A 21,658-nucleotide genomic window follows, 5' to 3' on the forward strand; every position below is an offset into this window, starting at 1 on the left:
GAACAGTGCTTCCTGTCTCCCTGGGGTTTAGCTGGGCCATCAGTTACTCTCTGGGCACACGCTTCAGAAAGACCTCATTTGTTAGATCCTTCAGTGATTGGGATATGGCACCGCCAGACAGCACCAGTCAGGCCTGCCGCCCTGTGAAACCGAATGTGGTTCACAGTCTGCTTGGGAGCATGTGATGTGGTGTCTGGTGCCTTCCTCCCCTGCTGCCTATGTCTGGAGTGAGGTGAGGGAATCCCTCATCTAAAAGAGCATTGAATACCCAATCTACCCGGGGATGTCGGAGGTGCTGGAGTTTCGAGCTGTGGCTTCTAATTCTGCGCAGCTGTCCATGTCACGTGGCCAGTTTACCTGAGTCGAGTTGCCGCCTTTTGGAGAATTATACTTTAGACATTCCCTCTTGTTCTGTTTCTGTTTCCTGCCAAGAGGGCCTGCCTGGGCTGTCATCCTTCTTCTCTCTCCCCACATGAGAAGCTACAGTCTGTCCTTGGGCTTCTACCTGAATTTGCACACAACGTGCCCTTGCCATTTTTATAGATATTCACATGCCCTGAAAGCTGAGCCTGACTTTCAAGGCCTTGGAGCTCATGGACCAGTTAGCTAGAATGGCTTTCCCCAACTTCTTCTGGCTTGAAATGTGTAGAGATTTATCATGACCTGCCTGGGAAGTATTTTTGCAGTGGAAGGAGGAGCACGTTTCTGGAGCCCTCTTCTTCCATGGTTGGTGGCAATAATAGTAACAGTGATGGTGGTGACACTGTGGTGGGACCGTGTTACCAGGGAATGGGGATGTTTCTTGTTGCATATTTTTTCACATACCCTCACCTTTTTAATTGTTGAGATAATATATAAATGGAGGCTGATAGATTTCTTTTTTTTTTTTTTAAAGATTTATTTATTTATACAAGCACTGGGTACAGTCAGAAGCGCGGGAGGGTGAGAGAATTCACCAGAGCGGGGAACAGAACAGGCAGACTGACGAAATACACTGCTGAGGGGAGCAGCGGGTGCGGCAGGAGAGGTCTGTTGCGCCATGTGGGACCCTCGCTGGCAGCCAGGCATCGAACCGGCCCTGCAGAGGCTGTGGGCAGCTTCGCAGCCCAGCGCTCAACCGCTGCGCCACCAGGGCAGGCCCCGATAGATTTCTTAATTAGCATCACCTTGCAGACTAATTCACCAGCGCATACTGCATGGTGGCGATCTTTCTCTGGATATCTCTAGGTCATGCTGAGGGTTTTAGGCCTGCTTGTCTTCACATGTAGCATTCACACTGCTGCTGCTGAGTCTGGCTGCTGCCCATTGCCAGCTATCACCCCATGGCCTCATAAGGTAGAGCAGTTCTCTGCCATTACCTGCTCCCACCTGCACCGCCTTTGCGGTCCTATAAGCAATTAGAAACCAGATCTCTAAGCTTCAAAAATTAGGAGCACTCTGCAACGGTAGTGTTTTTCAATTCTCAAATAATTTTGTTTCAAAGTACATTCACCTTCTACTCTCACCCTTTGCGAATGGGGCCACATTTTTATCATCTTCATTCTTTGGTGAGGAACCTGAGGTTCAGAGTCAACAGCTGGTTAGCAGTGTCAGGGCCAGGAGGAGCGTGTAGGCCTCAGAACCCCTGGCCTGGTCTCCACTGCCCAACCGTGTCCCTCGCCCTGTCTCTTTGTCTATCTCTCACCAGCAGGGTTTACCCCTCCTTCCACACTCACCCCACCCCAGCCAAAAGGCTGAGATAATGGCAACTGACACAGGAATTAACAGCCACCACGTTTGCTTTGCACCACACTGTAGTATTTTCACATTACCAAGACGTCTACTCACGTATTTCTGGAAAGCAGTGGGGCCTGAGGGAGAAGAGGGGCACAGAGCCAGCTGTGGCAGCCTGCTCAGAGGGTGGCCCCAGCAGTGGTGAGTCTGGTCACAAACTGCCCTCCCAGTCCCAGGGCAGCCTGCTGGGCTGGAGGCGAGGCTCTCTCTTGGCAGCTTTCCTTGGCTGCCTGGGGTTGGAAGGAGGGAGGAAGGTTCCCGCCTACACGCAGGGTGGGTACATAACACTGGGCAACATAGGGCTCAGACTCCTAGGGCTTCCCATGTTTTTTCGGGGCTCTGGCAGTGTTTTAGTGGTTGGGAATGGAGGCTGCCTGTGTGCTCACTAGCTCAGGTTGGGGGAAACGCCCCTTTTGCAGCTGACCATTGCTGCTTTGCTCTGTGCCTGGTTAGCACTGCAGTGCGCCCTCCTGCCTGCTTATCTACCTCAGAGGCTTTAACGATTATCATAAATTCAGCCTGCTTCATACCAAAGAGGTTTTTTTTATCTTTAGAGCAGTGTGCAAGAAGATGGCTAATGCAGCAAGACATTTTCTTTCTGGAAGAATTTGTGCAGACAATATACAAACTCTATTCTCCTTGTTGCTTGTTAGTAGTTCTTCAGTGATTTTTTAAAAAATATTTTAGATTTATTTTTTGCATAAAAGAAATGGGGTGTAGGTCAGAGGTGTAGGGGAGTGAGAAAATTCACTAGAGACAGAATGGGGAGCAGAACAGGCAGACTGAAACACACTGCTGAGGGGAGCAGCGGGCGAGACAGGAGAGGTCTGTTGCGCCATGTGAGTCACCTCCCTGGCTGGGGATTGAACTTAGGCTGTAGAGGTGATAACGCTGAGACTTAAAACTTAACCCCTAGGCCACCAGGGAGGCCCTTTTTATTATATTTTATGGTTAAAAATTTGCAGTAGTTGCAAAATCTTAGCATAGCTAACAGTTTGTAAAGTTGTCTCCTATAGAGGATCGAAAACATAAAAAGAAATTTAATGCTTTTATAAATGTTTCTAATTACTCCCAGCAACTTAGGAGGGCAAAGTAGGCTCCACTGGTATTGGTGGGGAGCAAGTCAGTTGATGATTTAAATTTGACAAGGAAAAGTCATATGGTTAATAACACAGTTCAATGATTTCATTCCATAATATTTTCTGTATGATTTGGTCACAGAGACATGGGATACAAAGACATTTTCTTTTCTTTCTTTTTAAAGATTATTTATTTATACAAGCACTGGGTACAGTCAGAAGCGCGGGGTGGGTGGGGGTGGGGTGAGAATTCACCAGAGCCAGAGTGCGGAACAGAACAGGCAGACCGACAAAATACACTGCTGAGGGGAGCAGCGGGCGCAGCAGGAGAGGTCTGTCACACCATGTGGGACCCTCCCCGGTGGCTGGGGATCGAACCGGCGCTACAGAGGCAGCGGGCAGCTTCGCAGCCCAGCGCTCAACTGCTGCACCACTAGGGGAGGCCCAGACATTTTCTTACAGGAGAAGCTCATACCTTGTTTTGACTTACTGATGGGAGCTGACTTGGGCCATGCTGCTTAGGTGGTTGATTGGAAAGAAAATGTGTAGCTCAATAGAGTTCTTTCCAGTCTTCAGGGGAGACTGGTTCCAAATCTATTATTTTTGGGCAAAGGAATTAACTGTTACCTGTCTCTCATGACAGACCAAGCAACCCTCCAGTGTGAACCCATCATTATATGACTAGATATCCCTGGGGAGGGCTGTCTTTTTAGATTAGAATTCCTTCTTTACTCAACTTAGATTTGAGAATGTCTTCTTAGATAGTGCTCTGATGAAAGAAAAAAATATGTGGCTTTTTCTTTCCTTTTAATTGTGCTTTTAGCTTTAGAGAGAAAACTCTGAAAGCATGAACATGTGGAAGCCATCTAGTTCTCTGCAGGGAGATCTGTACCTCACATTTACCTGTCCCTGTGTTCTATACCAGCCCAGGTGCTATATATAAACCTGTTTAACTGCAGAAATGAAACCCAAGTAAACAACGACTAATCTTTGTTTCAGCCACTCCCAAGGATTCCAACAGTCTCAAAGGAAGACCACGATCCAGGTAGCGTTTACTTTCTGCTGCAACGCCCTGTGTGCCCTGCCCCTGCCTAGACACACCTCCCTCCCCCCAGCCTGACCCATGGTGTCCTTTTCCTTCAGATTTCAAGCTTAGAATATGGGTGAGTTCACTATCTTGAAGTGAGCACACACAGTGTGCTGTGGGGCCTCTGAGCGCCCATGCTTGTCGCTGCTGCAAGAGTGTGGCTGCTGCGCGCTGGTGCCAAAGACATGGCTTGTGTGACACCACCCCATTGTGGGGGTGATAGCTACAAGGGGGAAGTGGCTTTGAAAAGAGGTTAATAGGGCGAGGACGTGACTGATACTGATTCTGATACAGTCAGTTCTGCATGCCCTGCCTTGCCGTTCTTGCCAGCGATGTTATAGAGGACCCCCCCCCCAATCAGAGCAGTGTCACATGCTGTTCTGGCGACTTTTTTAAAGATTGCAACCTTACGTGACAAACCAAACTCTTGACTACCGTGAAGAAACCTTGAGCAACTTGTTCAGGGAAATAAATATCAGAAGGAACTTTACCAAGAATTGAAGACACTTAATAGTAGTTGATGGATTGTAATTTCCTGAGTGCCACTCCAATGGCTAAATACGAAGAACAATTTTCTGAGGTTAATTTGTCTCTAGGACACATCTGTGACTCAAAAGGTTATTTTCTATTTTGACATGAAGTTAGCCAAGAAGCTCAATAGAACAGATGTACACATCCTCTTCTTAGAAAACCGTAATGAGAGCCCATCTGGAAACCTATTCCTAAGCCATAGACGAATGTACTGAGTTGAATTGATTTAGAAAATGAGTAGGTCTCTGATAAACAGTTGAACCGCTACTGCCAGAACATTTCTTTCCTGACTCATAGGCAGTGTTGGAAATGGTTCCATTTGAAAAATGGAATTCAGGAACAGAAAAAGACTGGAGTTTGAATGGAACCTGGGCCGTTTTCTAGCTATGTGATCTTTGGCAAGTTACTTAGTTCCTTTTTCTTCAAGTGTCATTACTGCGGTTATAATCGCAGAAGCTGCCCAGTTAGGTCCTGCCTTGCTGCAGGTTGAGGGAGAAGGTTAAGGTGAGGCTTTGGCTTTGAAACTTCCCAGAAACCCATATTGCTTGTGTGGACACTCCCTAGACCTCTCAACCTGATTGACGTGCGTTTTCCTTTCCTGAATTTCATGTGTGGCATATTCCCTTGAACATTGGAATCTTAGCTCTCAGCTTATCTGTCCCCATCCCATCTGGGCCTGCCAAGTCATTTGCATGTAAACAGGAGAAAAGTTCTGCAATTAGTTAATAGGAAGCCATTCTATTAAATACAGAAGCAGAAGAGTTTATGTTTTATTCTTATTAACGATTCCAATAGAAACTGAATGGAATTCACAGAAAGCTTCCCCTTCGGGTAAGCTGAGGTCTAAGGTACAGTACAAAGAGGTTAGAAAGATTCTGATTCCGTTACTGCAGATAGCGGCACCCAAGGGACAATAGAATTCAGCTTGGGGGTGTTTCCGTTTCTGACCAACTTGAGAGAGTAAAGCTCTGCTGTCTCCCTTCTGGCCCTCCCTTGTTTTGCTGCAGATCTTACTCTAGCACCTCCATAGAAGAGGCCATGAAAAGGGGCGAGGACCCTCCTACTCCGCCGCCGCGGCCACAGAAAACCCATTCCAGAGCCTCCTCCTTGGATCTGAATAAAGTCTTCCAGCCCAGTGTGTCAGGTGAAGTGCCCTTCTGTACCCCCAACCCTTCCCTTTCCTTTCGGGGTCGGTGGAGGGGGTGTCTGCTGCAAGGGCCTCTGCGGCCTGCGAATGCAGAGCTGGCCATTTCCGGTCCAGGAGGCCTGCGTGTTGTGCTGGTATTCTTGGGCGGGAATAGCTCCTGGCAGCTATACAGCACCTGTGTCTGGACCCTTGCCTGCACTTGCTCTGGATCAAGAATTACGGAATTCTGTACCAAGAAGATAAAACTTTCAACCCCAGACAACCACTGAGCGTGTGGCTGGGGTCTTGTTCTCAGCGTCGTGGTAATTTGTATACAAGATTGCTTTCTGCCATTTTCTTAGACACTTACACAGTTCTTCTGTGAAAGATCTTGGTAATCAGCACCTGGCCAGAGCCATCTGCAGTTTATCCTTATGGCAGAGTCTGTGTCCTGCAGGGTCGCGTGCTAAGAGCTCCATTTTCTGCATTGGACTGATGGCCAGGGGGCCGGTGCTGGCATCTCGGGCAAGAGCTCCATCAGGGGGGCCACTCTGGGCTTGTGGGGGCCAGCCTTTCTTGAGGCAGCTGCTGTACAGCTGGACTGGAGTGGGGGAGGCTGGAGGGGCCCGTGTCTGCCCCCCGATCCCTGTGAAGTGGGAGGCGTCCTCCTGGGGAACCTATGGATGAGAATTGTGCGTTTGTTTGAGTAAAGGGTCTCGGGGACTGCACTGTCCCAAGTGTCATTTTGGGAGCAGCAAGTGCCTTTCCACGGACAGAGGCAAGCAGGCTCGAAATATAGTCATTTCCTGGAACTTTGTCTGTGTCTTTGTGCATTTTAAATCAAGCCAGCCTCAGATGCTAGTGATTTGCAGATTATTATCTTTTCAACTAAAGCAAGAAAAGACTCTCCTTGGCTCACACATTAGCATGACCTCTATGTCCCAGCAGAGCTCAGCATGTTTTATTTGTTCTAATAAAGTGCTCTCTTCACAGTAAAGTTATAGATTGTTTTTTAATATACTGAAATCTGGAACTCTCTATGAAATCTGATTCTCTGCCATGAGTTCATCAGATAAAAATTGCCTTGGACTTCCCCCCATACTTTGATCCCAATTCTGGCATACTTTCAGAGTAACTGGTATTTGGGGTTGGGAGTAGCCATGGGTGATGATGCTATAAAAATTTCACATGGCTTGTGGATTATGACCTAGAAAATTTTTCTATGGAAGCAAGAAGATTCAAACAACCAGGGCGGCTATCTCCACGTGTTTCCCTTCCAAGGAGAGGCTGGAAACGTGCAGGTATCCTCAGCCCATTGGCAGCCTGGGAGGAGGTGCCCGCGGAACTGAAGGATGGATGTGGTGAGGCTTTCACACTAGTCCGTCACCCAGCGGAAGAGACCAGCGTGCATTTGGTGTCCAGTTTGGCTCTTACTGGCTGATTTTCAGCGAGAGGTTTTATCTTTCTGTAGCTCAGATTCCTGGTGTACAGGGTAGCGTCAGCGCTTCCCGGAGCCGTAAGGGCTGGTGAGATGACAGTGCCGTGTGTGGCCCCGTGGCCTGCACCTGCCAGCGCCTTCCCGTCCCCAGAGCAGTCCTCTATCAACCAGGAAAAGGGGTTTGAGGATGAAGCCCCCAGACTCCTCGACCCCACCCCCTGCAGGGGAGTGGTGTGACTTATTGTTCTCCGTGGTTCCTTGGGGGACTCTCAGGAACTGAGCCCCAGTTGCCGGCCATAGCACACCCCTTCTTTGAATTTTCTTCCTCCTTTCTCCGTCCCCCCCCATGCTGTCTCACTTTCCTGCTCCAGAGGAAATTCCTGTTCCCAAGTCCCAGTTCTCGGGGCCGCTTTAGGGAGAAGCTGGACTACAACAACTGCTTTTGACATCTCCAGTGTTGAGGGGCCTTCAGGATGAGAAGTATTTTGGCTTGTTAAATGCCAAACAGTAGCTGAGATGGTGACATCTGTATTCACAGCCCAATTCCACTGTCTTTCAGTACAGGTTTACACAAATGAAATTTTAATGAGCAGCTTAAATCAAGCATTTCTGTAGTATGAAAAGCAGGTGGTGTCATTGCATCTACTTAATTTGTTTCCATGTTGGTTAATTCTCACAGGAAAATACAAGGCTCTGTTTAAATTATGCAAAATTTCAGTGTATTGCATACCACTACAAATTACTTATTAAAATTCTAGCAAGTGAGGAAAGCGTGAGGTAGAATATAAACCTGTCCGAAAGGGGCACCCAGTGAGCACCATGGGGCTCCAGTGCCGTCGCTGCACTTGTGTTTATGTGTCACTGCCATGACCTGGGCCCCACTGCGCTTGCTGTCGTGTGTCCTGTGCTTCCCCGCTCACCATCTGTTTCCTAGGAGAGAGCAGCTTCATTTCCGTTACTGCCTGCATGAGGTGGATACGCCCTGGTTGGTGGTGTGTGGAGATTTTTCTCCCTCTTCCCCTCCCAGCTCTCTCTTCCTAGCTCGCCCACTGCCCGGGCCCAGCCTGCTCCAGCCTGCTCCTTGGTCCTGTGCTCACCCCCCCTCCTTCTCACCTCTGCCATGTGTCTTCCTGACACCTCTCTGTCCTCTCTTGAGCTCCTTCCTGCTCCCCCTCCCCTGCTCTCTCTCCCTCCTCAGTGGGGAGGAAGGCTCCACTCTCAAACCTCAGGCCACACTGCTGGCCTAGAGGCAGAGCTTGTTAGCGACTGGACTTCCCCGACCAGGTCTTGGTTTCCTCATCCACTTAACTTTCTTGGGCCTAAATCCTACCTGTTGGTGTTGCTGAATCGAAGCCCCTCGATGTTTGGAATGTAGATGTGTCACCACACTGTGCTGAGGCGGTGGAAGACTGTATCCATCACCTTACCCTCCGCTACATTGTCCAAGAGCCTTTCCTCACAGCCTGCCAGCGCCAGTTCACATTCATCTTCTGAATCATTACTAGCCTGAGAGGCGAAAGTTCCACATCATTCCTGGCCATTCCTACTTATTCTTTATTGAAGTATAATTTATAGAACATAAAATTTACCCATTTTAAGTTTACAACTGAGTGATTTCTAGTAAATTAGTCATATTGTGTTACTGTTACCATAATCCAGTTCTAGAACGTTTGCAACCCACCCCAAATAGCTCTTACGCCTGTTTGCAGTTAGTTCCCAGGCCCTTCCCTAGGCAACCACTACTCTATTTTCTATTTCTACAGATTTACCTTTTCTGGACGTTTCATGTAGTAAGTAGAACCATACGACATGGAGTCTTTTGTGTCTGGCTTCCTTTACTTTGTATAATGTTTTTGCAATTCATCCATGTTGTAGCACGTATCAATATTTTATGAACAAAATTGCTGAATAGCGTTCCTTGATATGGCTGTACCACATTCTGTTTCTCCACTCTTCAGTTTAATGGCCATCTAAGTTGCTTCTATATTTTTGCCTATTATGAATAATGCTAGCATGAACATTTGTGCGCAAATCTTTGTGTGAATACATGTTTTCATTTTTCTTGGCAAGATACTTAGGAGTGAGATTGCTGGGTATATGTTAAATTTATGTTTTACTTTTTAAGAAACTGCCAAACTGTTCTAGAGGATCTGTACCATTTTACAATCCCATCAGCATTGTATGAGGATTATTGTTTCTTCGCATCTTTGCCAACACTAATCATCATCTTTTTAATTATGTTTTACTATAGCCACCCCAGTAGGTGAGAAGTGGTACCTGATTTTGGTTCCGATATGCATTTTCCTGATGACGAATGATGTTGAACATTTTATCTTGTGCATGTTAATGATTCCTAGATCTTTGGTGAAAAGTCTGCTTAATCACTTGCCTGTTTTATTGTTTAGTTGCATATTTTGGAGTTCATTATATATTCTGGATACAAGTGTTTTTTTTTTTTTTTTTTTTTTTTTTTTTGTGGGACCCTTGCCAGCGGCCAGGGAATGAACTGTCGCTGCAGAGGCTGCAGGCAGCCTCGCAGCCCAGCGCTCAACTGCTGCACCACCAGGAGAGGCCCTGGATACAAGTTTTTTTATTCGTTATGTGATTTGCAAATATTTTCTAGTATGTGACTTGTCTTTCCATTTCCTTTATGAAAAGTGCCAAAGTTTTGAATTTTGATGAACTGTAGTTTATCAGCTTTTCCCTTTTTGGATCATGCTTTTGTTGTTATATTTAAGAAATCTTTGCCTAACCCAAGGTCTTAAAGATTTTTCTCCTGATTTTTTCCAAAAGTGTTATAATTTTAGCTCAGATATTTACATCTCAAATCTCTTTTGATTTAACTTTCGTACGTAGCATGAGGTAAGCCTGTTAGTTATCTCTTTGTATGTGGATATCCAGTTGTCCCAGGACCACTCCTAGAAAATACTCTCCTTCCCTATTGACATGCCTTGGCACCCTTGTCGAAAATCACTTGACTGTAAATATATGGAGGTTTATTTCTGGACCCACCCTTCTGTTCTGTTGATCTATATTTCTATTCTTATGCCAGGGCCACACTGAATATTTTTCCAAGTGGGGGAGCCATATGTAGTCTTGTGAAGAGGTGATCACATGACACAGGAGGCTAAATATTGGCTACAGTGGCACATTTTTAGGTGGTGTCTAGATCTTATTTATCTGGGTTTGCAGTGTCTAGCATATTCATAAGCATGCCTTCTTGGAAGTTGCAGTATTTTCTTGCTTTGGACCCTTCTCTCGTGCTTATCCCCTAAAGAGAGAGTAACCCCTATCCAGCTGCTTATCCCCCGCGTCAGCGCCCTCTTTTGCTCTTTACCACTTCCTGTCCTGTAGGTTCAAAATGTTTCACAGTGATCTTGTGGTACTGCTGATACCATTTTGCTTCTGCAGGCCTTCATTTTCTCTCTGCAAAGTGAAAGAATTGACTTTGATTTCATTAGTTTTCCATTAATATTTTCTCTGTTGAACAATTCCATGGTGTGTTTAAGTTCACTGCTCTCAGCTGGTTTTAAAAATGGTTCTTTTTAACAGAGAATTTAATGAGCTTGTATTTGGAGGGGGGCAAGTGGGGGGCCATCAAGGGATCCAGGCAGGTATTGTTGGACCGCTACTCCTGGAGGGCATCTGATCAAATGCAGAGGCGTCCATGACATATACACCCACCTGAGGGCAGCTCGGTGCCAGGGCATGAGCGTGGGCTCATACATGCTTTTGTGATTAGAAAGGAGACAAGGAAAGAGCTATGTTTATTACAAAGAAATACCGAGTTTTACAAACTTGCCAAGAATTGGATTGGGCCTTACTGATGAAATCCTTGAAGCTTTGCATATGGCTTACTTTCAAGTTGATTGATGCTTAAAAAGAGGCGGTCCCACTGGCAGGCTCCTTTCAACATTTTCCATTTTTAAGTGTCCCCCCCCCCACTTTGGAATTTGAATGCTTTTGTTTTCTTCTTAAAATATTCCTCATTTGGGGAGGGGGGCCCTTACCACAGCTGAAGTGTTTCCAAGTTTCACTCCCCTAAGAATCAGCTTTCTGTTCCTTGGAGCTTTCTGTTACCACATCTGCTGCTTTATTTCCTCTCAGTAAATTGGAACATGTTTTCATTTACTCATTGATTTGAGGCTTTGTAAAAATCTGAGGGAAATTAGTAAATAGACAGTAATATCTGAATTGCCTGGTAATTTCTAAGTATAATGAAGTAAAAAGATTAAAAAAATTAGTGACTAGAGTTTTGGATGAAAATACAAAGAAGCTGAGATTCAGAGATCAGTGTCTGAATATGCACATCGTCAGTAAATCTAATAAACACTGACAATTACTACTGTTTTTTGAATTTAGGATTAATGGCAATTTCTTTTCATGAACTTTTAAATCTTTTTCAAGATTTGGGTATTTATTATTTTACCCCAAGTTGCAGTTATAAAAAGTTTTTGATTAGACAAAGCTTTGCTGTTATCTAGTACCCTACCTTATTAAATCAACTGTAAGACTTTGGGAGTAAACCTATAATAGCTTCACGGGGTAGGGTTGCTTTTAATGTATGTAGAAAAAGTGCTCTCCCCCCTTCCTTGGGAAGGCAGCTGTTGCTATCAACAGGTGTGTTATCTTATGCGTGTGTACACTAGATTATTCAGCCAAAGTACTTTTTCAATTTCGCTTTACGTGAAGGTGTACTTTTTCTGTTAATGAGTGCATGTGGCATAAAATACATAAATCTGGTTTGGTCATATTTGATTGAAATCATTGAAAATGTTATAAGCGGAGGGATTTTACTAAATGCAGTTCCAATTATTTTCCCCACTGTGTGAGTGCTACCAAACACAAGGCAGCGTGCCTAGGTGTTAAGGGAGACAGAAGATTAATTAGACATCAAATCGGTAGAACGAAGCTAGATTAATATCTCTCACCATTAAAGAAAATGAATACAGAATCATAAACACTTGGAAGAGAGTTTTCAGCAACAGCCCACCAAAAAAAGATGGATGAACTAAATGCCATTTTATAAAAACAGTGTAGAGCAGAGGGAAAACCTGAGGTTTGGCACACTCTCCACTCCGCCTATGTCCTTCTAGAAGTTGTGTGTGCAAGTAGGCCAGATCCTGAAATTTCTTACTGCTACTCCAAATCCAGAGTGAAATGAAATGAATGGGTACTCTTAGTTGACTGAAGGTTAGGGGAGATGATTTCTGGAAAGAGGGAAGACTCTGGAAAAGTGAATAATCACAACTGATATTTTGCTGTGGTGGAGGTCCATGCTGAACTGAGGGGGCAAACTGAAGTCTGGGGGTTGTTCCTCCAAGGCCATTGATAATTCTCAAGACTTGGGAGAATGTGCTCTGTCACAGCATTTTTCAAATGTTAACTATTTTGCTTTCTTTCATATTTTAAAGGTAACATTTTTATCACCTCTTCTTGACTTTTAAATTTTATTTTATTATTTTTTTAAAGATTTATTTATTTATGCATACAAGAGCTGGGGTACAGGCCAGAGGCGCGGGGGTGGGGGCGGTGAGAGGATTCACCAGAGACAGAGCGGGGAGCAGAACAGGCAGACTGACTGAAATACACTGCGGAGGGGAGCAGAGGGCGAGACAGGAGAGGTCTGCTGTGCCATGTGGGTTGCTCCTTGGCCAACCGGGGATTGAACTCGTGCTGCAGAGGCTGCAGATTGCTTCATAGTGCGGTGCTTATTAACCCCTTGCGCCACCAGGGAGACCCTTGACTTTTAAATTTTAGTCATCATCTGTTTCCCCACCCCCAGTACCCTTTGCTTCTTCCACCTTCCCACTAGAGCTATAATTTGGGTTATATTAACATTTAATTAGTTTGTTATTATGGTTATGTAAACCATATAGTAAATGATCTGCTTGCACAGATTTTCATTTGACTTGGAGAGAATAATCAATCCATTTCTTTTCAATGAGTTGTTTCAGACTCCCTCAATTTTCTAAAGTTTCTCTTATTAAATTCTGACACATGAGATATGATACTAGTTTCATCTTTTTGAAGAAATCTAAAGTGATTGTCCTTATGCCTGGTACATCATTTTGATCACGGCACCTACCTGTCATCCAAGGAACCTCTTCCCCTTTCTCCCACGCTGTATCTCTTTTACCCTGTGTCCCATGTATTGCTCTTTCTTTGTTTACTCTTTTTTTTTTTTTTTTATAGAGGATATCATTTTGTAGATTGTTGGAAGCGTGCATGGAGCTTAATTTGAGACCTTAAATGTCTAAAAATATCCTTTATTTGACCACCATATGGGCTGCTAGTGTGCATTAGACAGTCACTGGTTAGAAATGCTTTCTTAATAGTTCTGGTGGCATTGCTGCAGTAAATTCTAGCCCCAGTGGTATATTAAGTCTAAAACCATTTGGATTCCTGATATTCTGTATGTGACCTGCTCTTCTCTCCTGCCCCCTGCTGGAAATTTGTAGAATCTTCTGATTCCGGTATTTTGAAATTGTTATGTGCCTTGCTTTTTTCCATTGTCTTGGGTACACAGTGGGCCCCTTTAATTTAGGAACACATTTATGGGAAATTTTCTTGGACTATTTGAGTTCTTGTTATTTTTCGTAGATCTTTTTGTTGAACTTATTTGGATATTATTACTCTCTGGGAGATTTCCTCAGATTATCTTTGAATCTGTCTTTCTATGAAGCTTATCCTTTCTGTGTCATGTTTTTAATCTCCAAGTGTTCTTTTTAATTTTTTTGAATGTTGCAACAACATTGCAACAACAACCCATTAATTTCTCTTTGCAAATAGCATCTCATCTTTTATTAAGGTTTTCCCCTAGGGCCTCCCTGGTGGTGCAAGGGTTTAAGTCTCAGCACTATGAAGCTATCCACCGCCACTGCAGCATGAGTTTGATTCCTGGCCAGGGAGCTGACCCATATGGTGCAGCAGACCTCTCCTGTCTCGCCTGCTGCTCCCCTCAGCATTGTATTTCACTCAGTCTGCCTTTTCTGCTCCCCACTCTGTCTCTGGTGAATCCTCTCACCCCCCCCATACCTCTGGCCTGTACCCCAGCTCTTGTATGCATAAATAAATAAAATATTTTTTTAAAAAAGGTTTTCCCTTAGTTTCATCCCTAAATTCCACTCCATTATCTGTCTAATCAATAGGATGAAAGTTTCATGAAAGTTGAGTTTTATTTCCTGCTTACTTTTTCATTGATATTTCCCCCAACACCTCAAATATATGGTAAATGTTTAAATATTTCTGGAATAAAGTGAAAGATCATTCCAGTGACATCAATAATACACATTAAACATTTTTTTCTCCTAGAATTTGATCTGTTGACTTGAGGTTAATGTTTTCTATTTTTAATACTCTAGCATGGATTAGAAAATTTTCTGCAGATACTTGGTAGTACTTTACCAACTGCATCCATTTAAGAATGAGGGCTTCAAAAATTGATTTGGAATATATGAATCATGGATGGTACTTGTCAACTGTTGGCTTCATGGTAGAATGATCTGGCAGGGATCTCCATCTTGGTGGAGATCTCTACCAAGATTCAGACATTGGTATCTGAATCTTCCTGACCAGTCCAATTCCCTGTAACACATTCTTCTAATCTTGGGATGCCACTGGGCAGGAACAGAGAGAGATACCCCTGTTTTTAGTATGGTTCCTGCACCTTGGTGGACCTGGCGTCCCTGGAGAAAAAAAATCATTCTAGCCTTTGGCTGAAGTAGGAAACATGCTGAAGCTGTGAAGAATGTGGGAAGAAATCTGAGGATCTGACTGCTTCTAAACCGCTTTAATCTTTCTGTTTTTTTTTTAATATGGGGCTGGAGTATGACCCAGTATTACTTATATTACTTTAAACAAATGCTTGCCAGTCACTTACTGTATTCTGAGTTATCCAGGTAAAGTGGGGTATGCTCAAAAGTCTGACTGTTGAACATTGAACAAAATATCACAACAGCAGAAAGTAGGATTCCTACACAACACCAAGCCAAAGTTTTAGTATAAAGTGGTCCCAGGTTGATGATGCCTTCAGGTTTCTGGCACAAGAAATGAGAGAGAGAAGGAACCCATTAAAAAAATCACAATGTAATTTATCATATTAACATAAGGAAATATTACCATCTCAGTGGAGACAGGTGCAGCGTTGGTTAAAATCAGCAGTAAATTATCATGTCAAGAAGTCTCAAAAGGAGATGGGGATTTTCATAATCCATTGAAAGGTATCCGTAGCAAACCCACACAGCAGTTACCATACTTAAGGGTAGAATAGCAAAAGCCTTCCCTTTGAGATCCAGAGAAGGTAAGAATGCCCATATAACCATTATAATTTTTTTTCACAGTAGATGTTCTTGCCTGTTTTGTAGGACCAAAAGTAAATACATGAAGTACTGAAAAGAAAAACAAAATTACTGTTAATATAGGTGATATCATTTTATCCAAAAGTATATTCAGAAGCTGACGCACATCATTTTTTATAAAGTCAGTACATTTGTTTTAAAAAAAAACAGTAAATGAAATTAATTAGACATGAATCTGGATGTAGGTGCTGCTTTTAGTAACTCATGGCAAAAGCAGGATATTTAATCACATGGCTCACCTTGTTTGCTTCCTGTCTCGGGGTTACCATCTTTTGTTCCCTAATTTTCTAGTGTTTTGAAAACATATATTTTTTTCCAGTGTCTTGAAGAGTAGTTTCTTATGTTTTTTTTTTTCCCTCTGATTTTGACTGTTTTAAGTGGAAGGGTAACTTGGTTGCTGTTACTCCATCCTGGCTGGAAGCTGAAGTTAATTTGATTAAATGGCTTGCCATTTCTTAGTCCTTTTTTGTCAATAAAGTGTTATTTTTAACACTTCATTCTGGTGCAAGCCTTTTCCCATAAAAGCGTTCGCTGATTGGTTTGTTGGTTTTATTTCATTTTGTTTTTAAAGTACTTGGTAATTTAAATGCCCAATCTATGACAGCCTGTGAGAGAGGGCCCTGAGATGGATAATTCTGGAGACTTTTGTCATTGTTGTTTCATGATTTGCAGTCAAAGACCGTTCTAGGTCTTGGTACCTCTAAAGTTTTGACACATTGATGTGTTTCATAAATTTTTTAAAAATTTTTATGTAGAAGAACAGGGGTGGAGGCCAGAGGTGTGGGGGGGTGAGAGGATTCACCAGAGACAGAGTGGGGAACAGAACAGGCAGATTGACTGAAATACACTGCTGAGGGGAGCAGCGGAGGCAGACAGGAGAGGTCTGCTGCGCCATGTAGGTCAGCTTCCTTGCCGGGAATCGAACTCAGGCCTAGCCTACAGCAATGATAGTGCTGAGACTTAACCCCTGGGCCACCAAGAAAGCCCATGTTTCATAAATTTTAATGAAAGACAGATTGAGAGAAATCATTGATGGGCCCACATGGATATACTTTGTCTGTGTACTGGCTCAGAATGAAATGTCTATGAAATTATTCTGAGTTACTTTTGTAAAGAGCCCTGAACTCCATCTTCTAGCTTGTCTGATCCTGCTAGGTTAAATCAAAAGTGATTTGAAAAATCTTTCATGTTCTTGGCACATTGCTATGATTTATTTTTAAGGCACAGAAAATTGCCCAAATATTAGCGCACATTACAATTTTGCAAATAAACAACATAGAGGTATATAGATCATGGTGTATTTTTCTAAGGAGTTTGTAAAGAATGTGGTTTAACTTGCTAGAGTGTGATAATAAATTTATTTCTTGTGTGTGGTTTTAAGCTTTATTTATAATTCCATACCAGTTGCTTATTTTCATTATTAATTTGCAATTCAGATGTTCTTTGCTTATTTCAGTTTTTTTCTTTATCTCCCAAAGTTGAAAAAACTGAACTAAAGCTTTCTTTCAAAAGATCATTCAAACGGGGCCATATTTTTTTTAGAAACAGATTTAGTTATTCCTGGTAATGGGAATCAGGGAGAGAGAAGGAAATGGAACACTTCGAAGACTCCCTAAGTAACATATTTGTCTGTCACATTGAGCCTTCCCTACTGCTTTTTCTCCCTTCACTTACAGTGTTGCTGAGCTGCCTCATTGGGATTCTGGCTCCCTTAGTTTGTGTACCCTTGTCCCTGAGCCAGTGAGCAGTGTGATAGCCAGGAGGTCAGGAGAGATAGGGGAGAAGCCAAGAGGCCTACACTATTTGAAGCAAAATAGTTAACATCACAATAGTGGGGGGAGGGTTGACCGTCTTTTGGGTGGTAGATTCCAGTCTTTTGGTCAAAGGATATCTGTCTCCCTTGTTCATACTCTCTTAATGACAACAGCTTACATCAATACTTGAGTTTTGGGTAGAATGAAAATAAAAAGGAATTAGAGACAATATGTATTCCTTTTTAAAAATGAAGCCTTCAGGTGGATTTAAAAAACTTAAGCATGTTAAATTCTATTGCTGTTCCTAGTTAACAGGTGGAAGGGTGTTTTGTTTCACTTCACTTTGGTGTGCCTTAACAGTATGTTTTTTTTTTTTATTTTTAGCTACTAAGTCAGGATTGTTACCTCCACCACCTGCACTCCCTCCAAGACCTTGTCCATCACAGGTAAGAAACAGATGTTGATTTTCTAAAGTCTTTGGTAGTAAGGAGGTTGTCCTACCACTGTGCTTCCTTTGCAAGGGCTGATTGCCACAGAACTGACAGGTCAGATGCCCAAGATGACATCTGGATGCAGAGAGTGATTGACTTCTTTGTAATCTAGCCAGGCCCCTAACCTCATGTGGAAAGGGAAAATTCCCTTAGTAAGCAACCAAGAAGATGTCCTACTTGACTTTTCACTGTAGAGAATTGCATGTGATTTTCATTCAGAGAAAGGACTAGAAGAAGGGACATTTCTCCAGGTGAGGGCAGGGAATCTATAGTATGTGTAGTCTGGGTGCATAGGCTTTATCAGTGTCTTAGGAGCTGTGTTCATTCTGCATAAACTAAAAACGGGTGGTCATCAACATGGGCTTAGTGCTGGGGTTTCAGCCTGTTGTGTTCTCTCCCAAATAGTATTGTTGCCAAGCCATGGGCTTCCTCCCAGACATGTGTCAAGGCCAAAATACCATGACACTGGGTTTTGAGAAAAGAGGGAAGCTTTATGGTGAGTCAATTGGCCTCAAGACAGGAGATAAACTGAAGTCTGACTCCCCGATTAAGAAAAGGAGTGAGATTATATATACATTTTGGGGTACTGGATTGAGATCAAAAGGAGTTAAGTGTACTGGCTAAGGAATGGACTAAAGGCAAAGCAGTATGGACTGGGTTGAAGTTTATTGGCTAGTCACAGGGTAGTTCATAGATGAAGAAGTCTTCAGATAACTGGGGTTCTGATCTTCTGTTGGAGGGACCCTGCCTCTGGGTGGCCCCCTCCTCTGCCTTTGCAGCCTCTTGGGTCTAGCTGGCTTGGGACTCAGCTCAAGGTTAGTCCCTTCTGCTTTCTCAGACTGTATTATTTGTAAACAAGGCCCAAGTTCTGCCGTGAAGGCAAACCTCAGAGTGCAAGCTAGGTGAGTTTGTTTTCTTTTGTGCTGTAGGGTTGGAAATAAATTTAACCATTTAGCCCCTGTTACAGTATTTTCCCTTGGAACTACAGGTAGGAACGGTAGGAGCAGGAGAGTGTCACCCAAACCTGTGCTAATAAATTCTGTCTTATTTACACACATACTGTGGCCTTAATCATTGACACTTTTTGTGGCATTGAAAATGGGAAGCAAGCCGCAGTCGGGAGTGGGGTGAAGCTGCAACAGAGCCTTCCTTTCGGTAGTTGTTACTGAGGGAAACTATCTTTAGGAAGACCCTCTGACTTTTGGCAGAAATTTTTGAGAGATTTCTCTCTAAACAGCCTAGTTCTACTTCACTGCCCTGGGTTCGCAGTACACTTTGCGAATGGAGTTGCTTAGTCACTGAAGTATCTTTTTACATTTGCTTGTACTTCTTTTAGAGAATTAAATGGCCTTTAGTGTCCACTCAACCTAGAGATGCAAATACTATGAGGAATTGGCTTCTTGCTTCAATTTGAAGGTACTAAAAGCCTGAGCCACTTATACTATAAACGTGTGAGAACCCTTTTCAGTACCTCAGCATTGACTGTAAGAGATCGTGGTTCATTAGTCAACAAGTATTTATTGAGTCCCTGCTAGATTCCTGATGCCAAAGCAGTGGTTCTGCCCAAGCTGAATTTCCTTGATTGTAATTCTGCCCATTTCCTATAGTGGTGTGTACCAAGCTTTGATGGTGGACTGGGCAGCGTGCCAAATGCCCTCTGTGTGCAGTCTTCACAGCAGTCTTTGAGATGTTCTGATACTCTTTTTTTTTTTAAACGGGTGAGGAAGTGAGGCATGCTGGGGTTAAGCAGGTTGGCCAAAGTGACATACCCAGTGCCCCAACCAAGGCCCATCTCCAAGGTGCTTCCATTGTGCCATTGTGCTTGCAGTTAAGGACATGCCCCTGAGAAGCAGCTAGACCGGACGAGGCTCCTGAGTTATACCTATGGCAAATCCAGATTTTGTCACAACAGAATTGGTGGACATTCTGGCGCTGCTGAGTTCGAACTGGGGCAGGGCAATGGGTTAGCCACCTGGATGAAAATGTGGTAGACCTGTCTTACTTTCTGCAGTGCAAGCAGCAGAAGTTCCTTTCTGGTTGTGAAAAGCCCTCCAGCTCTTGGCAGTCCCCGTCTGAGCTGCTTGAAGTGGGCTTCCTGCCTGCTTGGGGACTTAGTGACTAGGATCTGACAGGGGGACCTGGAATTCCCAAGTCACAGTTAATGAATGGGCCTCTGTGTCAACCAGCCAGATTTCCCATCACAGTGTAAGCAGTGAGTCCAGCATGCAGCTCAAGCCTCTGTCTCAGCTGCTTAACTATGGCCATTTCAGACTACAAGAACAGTGTGTAAGAAATGCTGGCAGAAAACCCCTGGGCCACTCCTTTCCCCCACTGTAAGTGGAACACAGATGCCACATATGAGGCCATGGGTGAAGAACATGATTGAATGTAGTCTCTGCCATGTCAGATTCCTCATATTGGCCCCAGGAGATGCTCCCCTGACCATCTGTATGGGACACCTATGTATTCTGGGCTTTCCCAGGTGGCTCCTGATACATCAGTCTTCTGGGAGCTATGAATAGGGCTCTGTGGTAAGAGATTTGCAGGCTGCAGCTGCTGTACCCCCCTCTGGGAGCATCACGGTGCATATGAGCCCATTAAAGGCTTTGAAGTCCTATAGTACACAAACCTGGTCCATTTTGTCAAAATTGGCAATTTCCTAGCTTGTGTGACCATTGCTTTATTCATAAAATACCTATTGCTATCCAGAGGGCTTGGTGCCTAGGAAACAATGCCACACACTAGGAAACAATGCCATACACCAGCCTGAAGGTTTTGGTAAGAATATTTACAAACCTTCGTCTGTCACCTCATCTCTCCATTGTGTGATGAAAGTTAAATTTTTATCTTATGCCAATAGTTTTCCCTAGAAGAGCTGAAAATTAAAGTTTACTGCACTTAGCTTGGGATTTCAAATTGTCATGATTTGATGTGTTTTCTTCCTTGTTTTTCTGTTCCTTCTTGCTTACTTTCTCATGAGGTCATTTTTTTTTTAAAGATTTATTTATTTATGCATACAAGAGCTAGGGCACAGGCCAGAGATGTGGGGGGTGAAAGGATACACCAGAGATAGAGCGGGGAACAGAACAGGCAGACTGACTGAAATACACTGCTGAGGGGAGCAGCAGGCGAGACAGGAGAGGTCTGCTGCGCCATGTGGTTTCTCCCTGTCTGGCCAGGGATCGAACTCGTGCTGCAGAGACTGCAGATTGCTTCATAGTGTGACGCTCAGTCCCTTGCGCCACCAGGGAGGCCCCTCTCATGAGGTCATTTTTGCCACCTCTCAACACGCCTTAGAGAACTGAAACACTCTGAATTCTTTCTTGCTCTCTTAAAAATTTTTTTTTTGAATGTTCTTTGGCATATGTAGACAACCAGCCTGACTTTCGAAAAAAAATATTTTCATGACAAAGCCATCTTTTATGGGGCTTAAACTGTGGTCCAGGCCAGAAACCAGGAAGCCTGGTATAATTAAAATTACTAAATTGTTACTGACTCTGAGAAGATAGTAAGATCATTTTGGATTTAAAACTTTCATATTATTTCAGTTGATAAATGGGTGAGACTAGATTGTAGTAAACCAGAAAATATTTTATTCCCTAAAAAGGAACACTAGTTGAACAACTATGTGGTCAATCATGATTTATTTGCAGGTGTTAAGTATGTAAGAGAGAAGAATTTGTACAGACAGATGCACCAAGGTACATATAGATGGTTTCTATATACACCTAATGTGTATCTCTGCTTTTACCAAGTGAGAGACATGAGGTATAGGTTTTCAGCATAGAAGGCAGTTTAGCCAGCCCTGCTTGTCCCGAGTAGCGCTATGACATGAACATCTGGATTAAGTTATACAAACGGGGCCCTGCAGTTAGGAAAAGGAATACATTCAGAGAAACCGATCTTTTTCTTTCTTATGCTCGAGGAAGCTCATGAAGCACCCCGTGAATATATTCAGCCAGGTAGTGTGCGCCCCATGTTTCCCTGTGGAGATCCTGGGCCAGGGCGTGGTATTTTTG

General features: G+C 43.6%; 1 protein-coding gene across 3 annotated transcripts in view; it reads left to right on the plus strand.

Annotated features, from left to right (window-relative positions):
* Positions 1–21,658, plus strand: part of REPS2 (RALBP1 associated Eps domain containing 2) — a gene marked incomplete at both ends in the record, with an annotated part of 164,245 nt that overhangs the window by 112,947 nt on the left and 29,640 nt on the right. For 2 of the 3 annotated variants that reach the window (XM_084258093.1, XM_084258094.1), the window contains 3 exons: positions 3,852–3,897; positions 5,478–5,614; positions 17,533–17,594. In XM_084258093.1, the coding sequence (XP_084114219.1) occupies positions 3,852–3,897; positions 5,478–5,614; positions 17,533–17,594 (245 nt within the window). The remainder of the gene's footprint in view (positions 1–3,851; positions 3,898–5,477; positions 5,615–17,532; positions 17,595–21,658) is intronic. The other variant, XM_084258095.1, reaches the window with a different exon arrangement.

The sequence above is a fragment of the Talpa europaea genome (genome assembly GCF_964194135.1).
Source record: "Talpa europaea genome assembly, chromosome: X".
NCBI classification, from domain to species: Eukaryota; Metazoa; Chordata; class Mammalia; order Eulipotyphla; family Talpidae; genus Talpa; species Talpa europaea.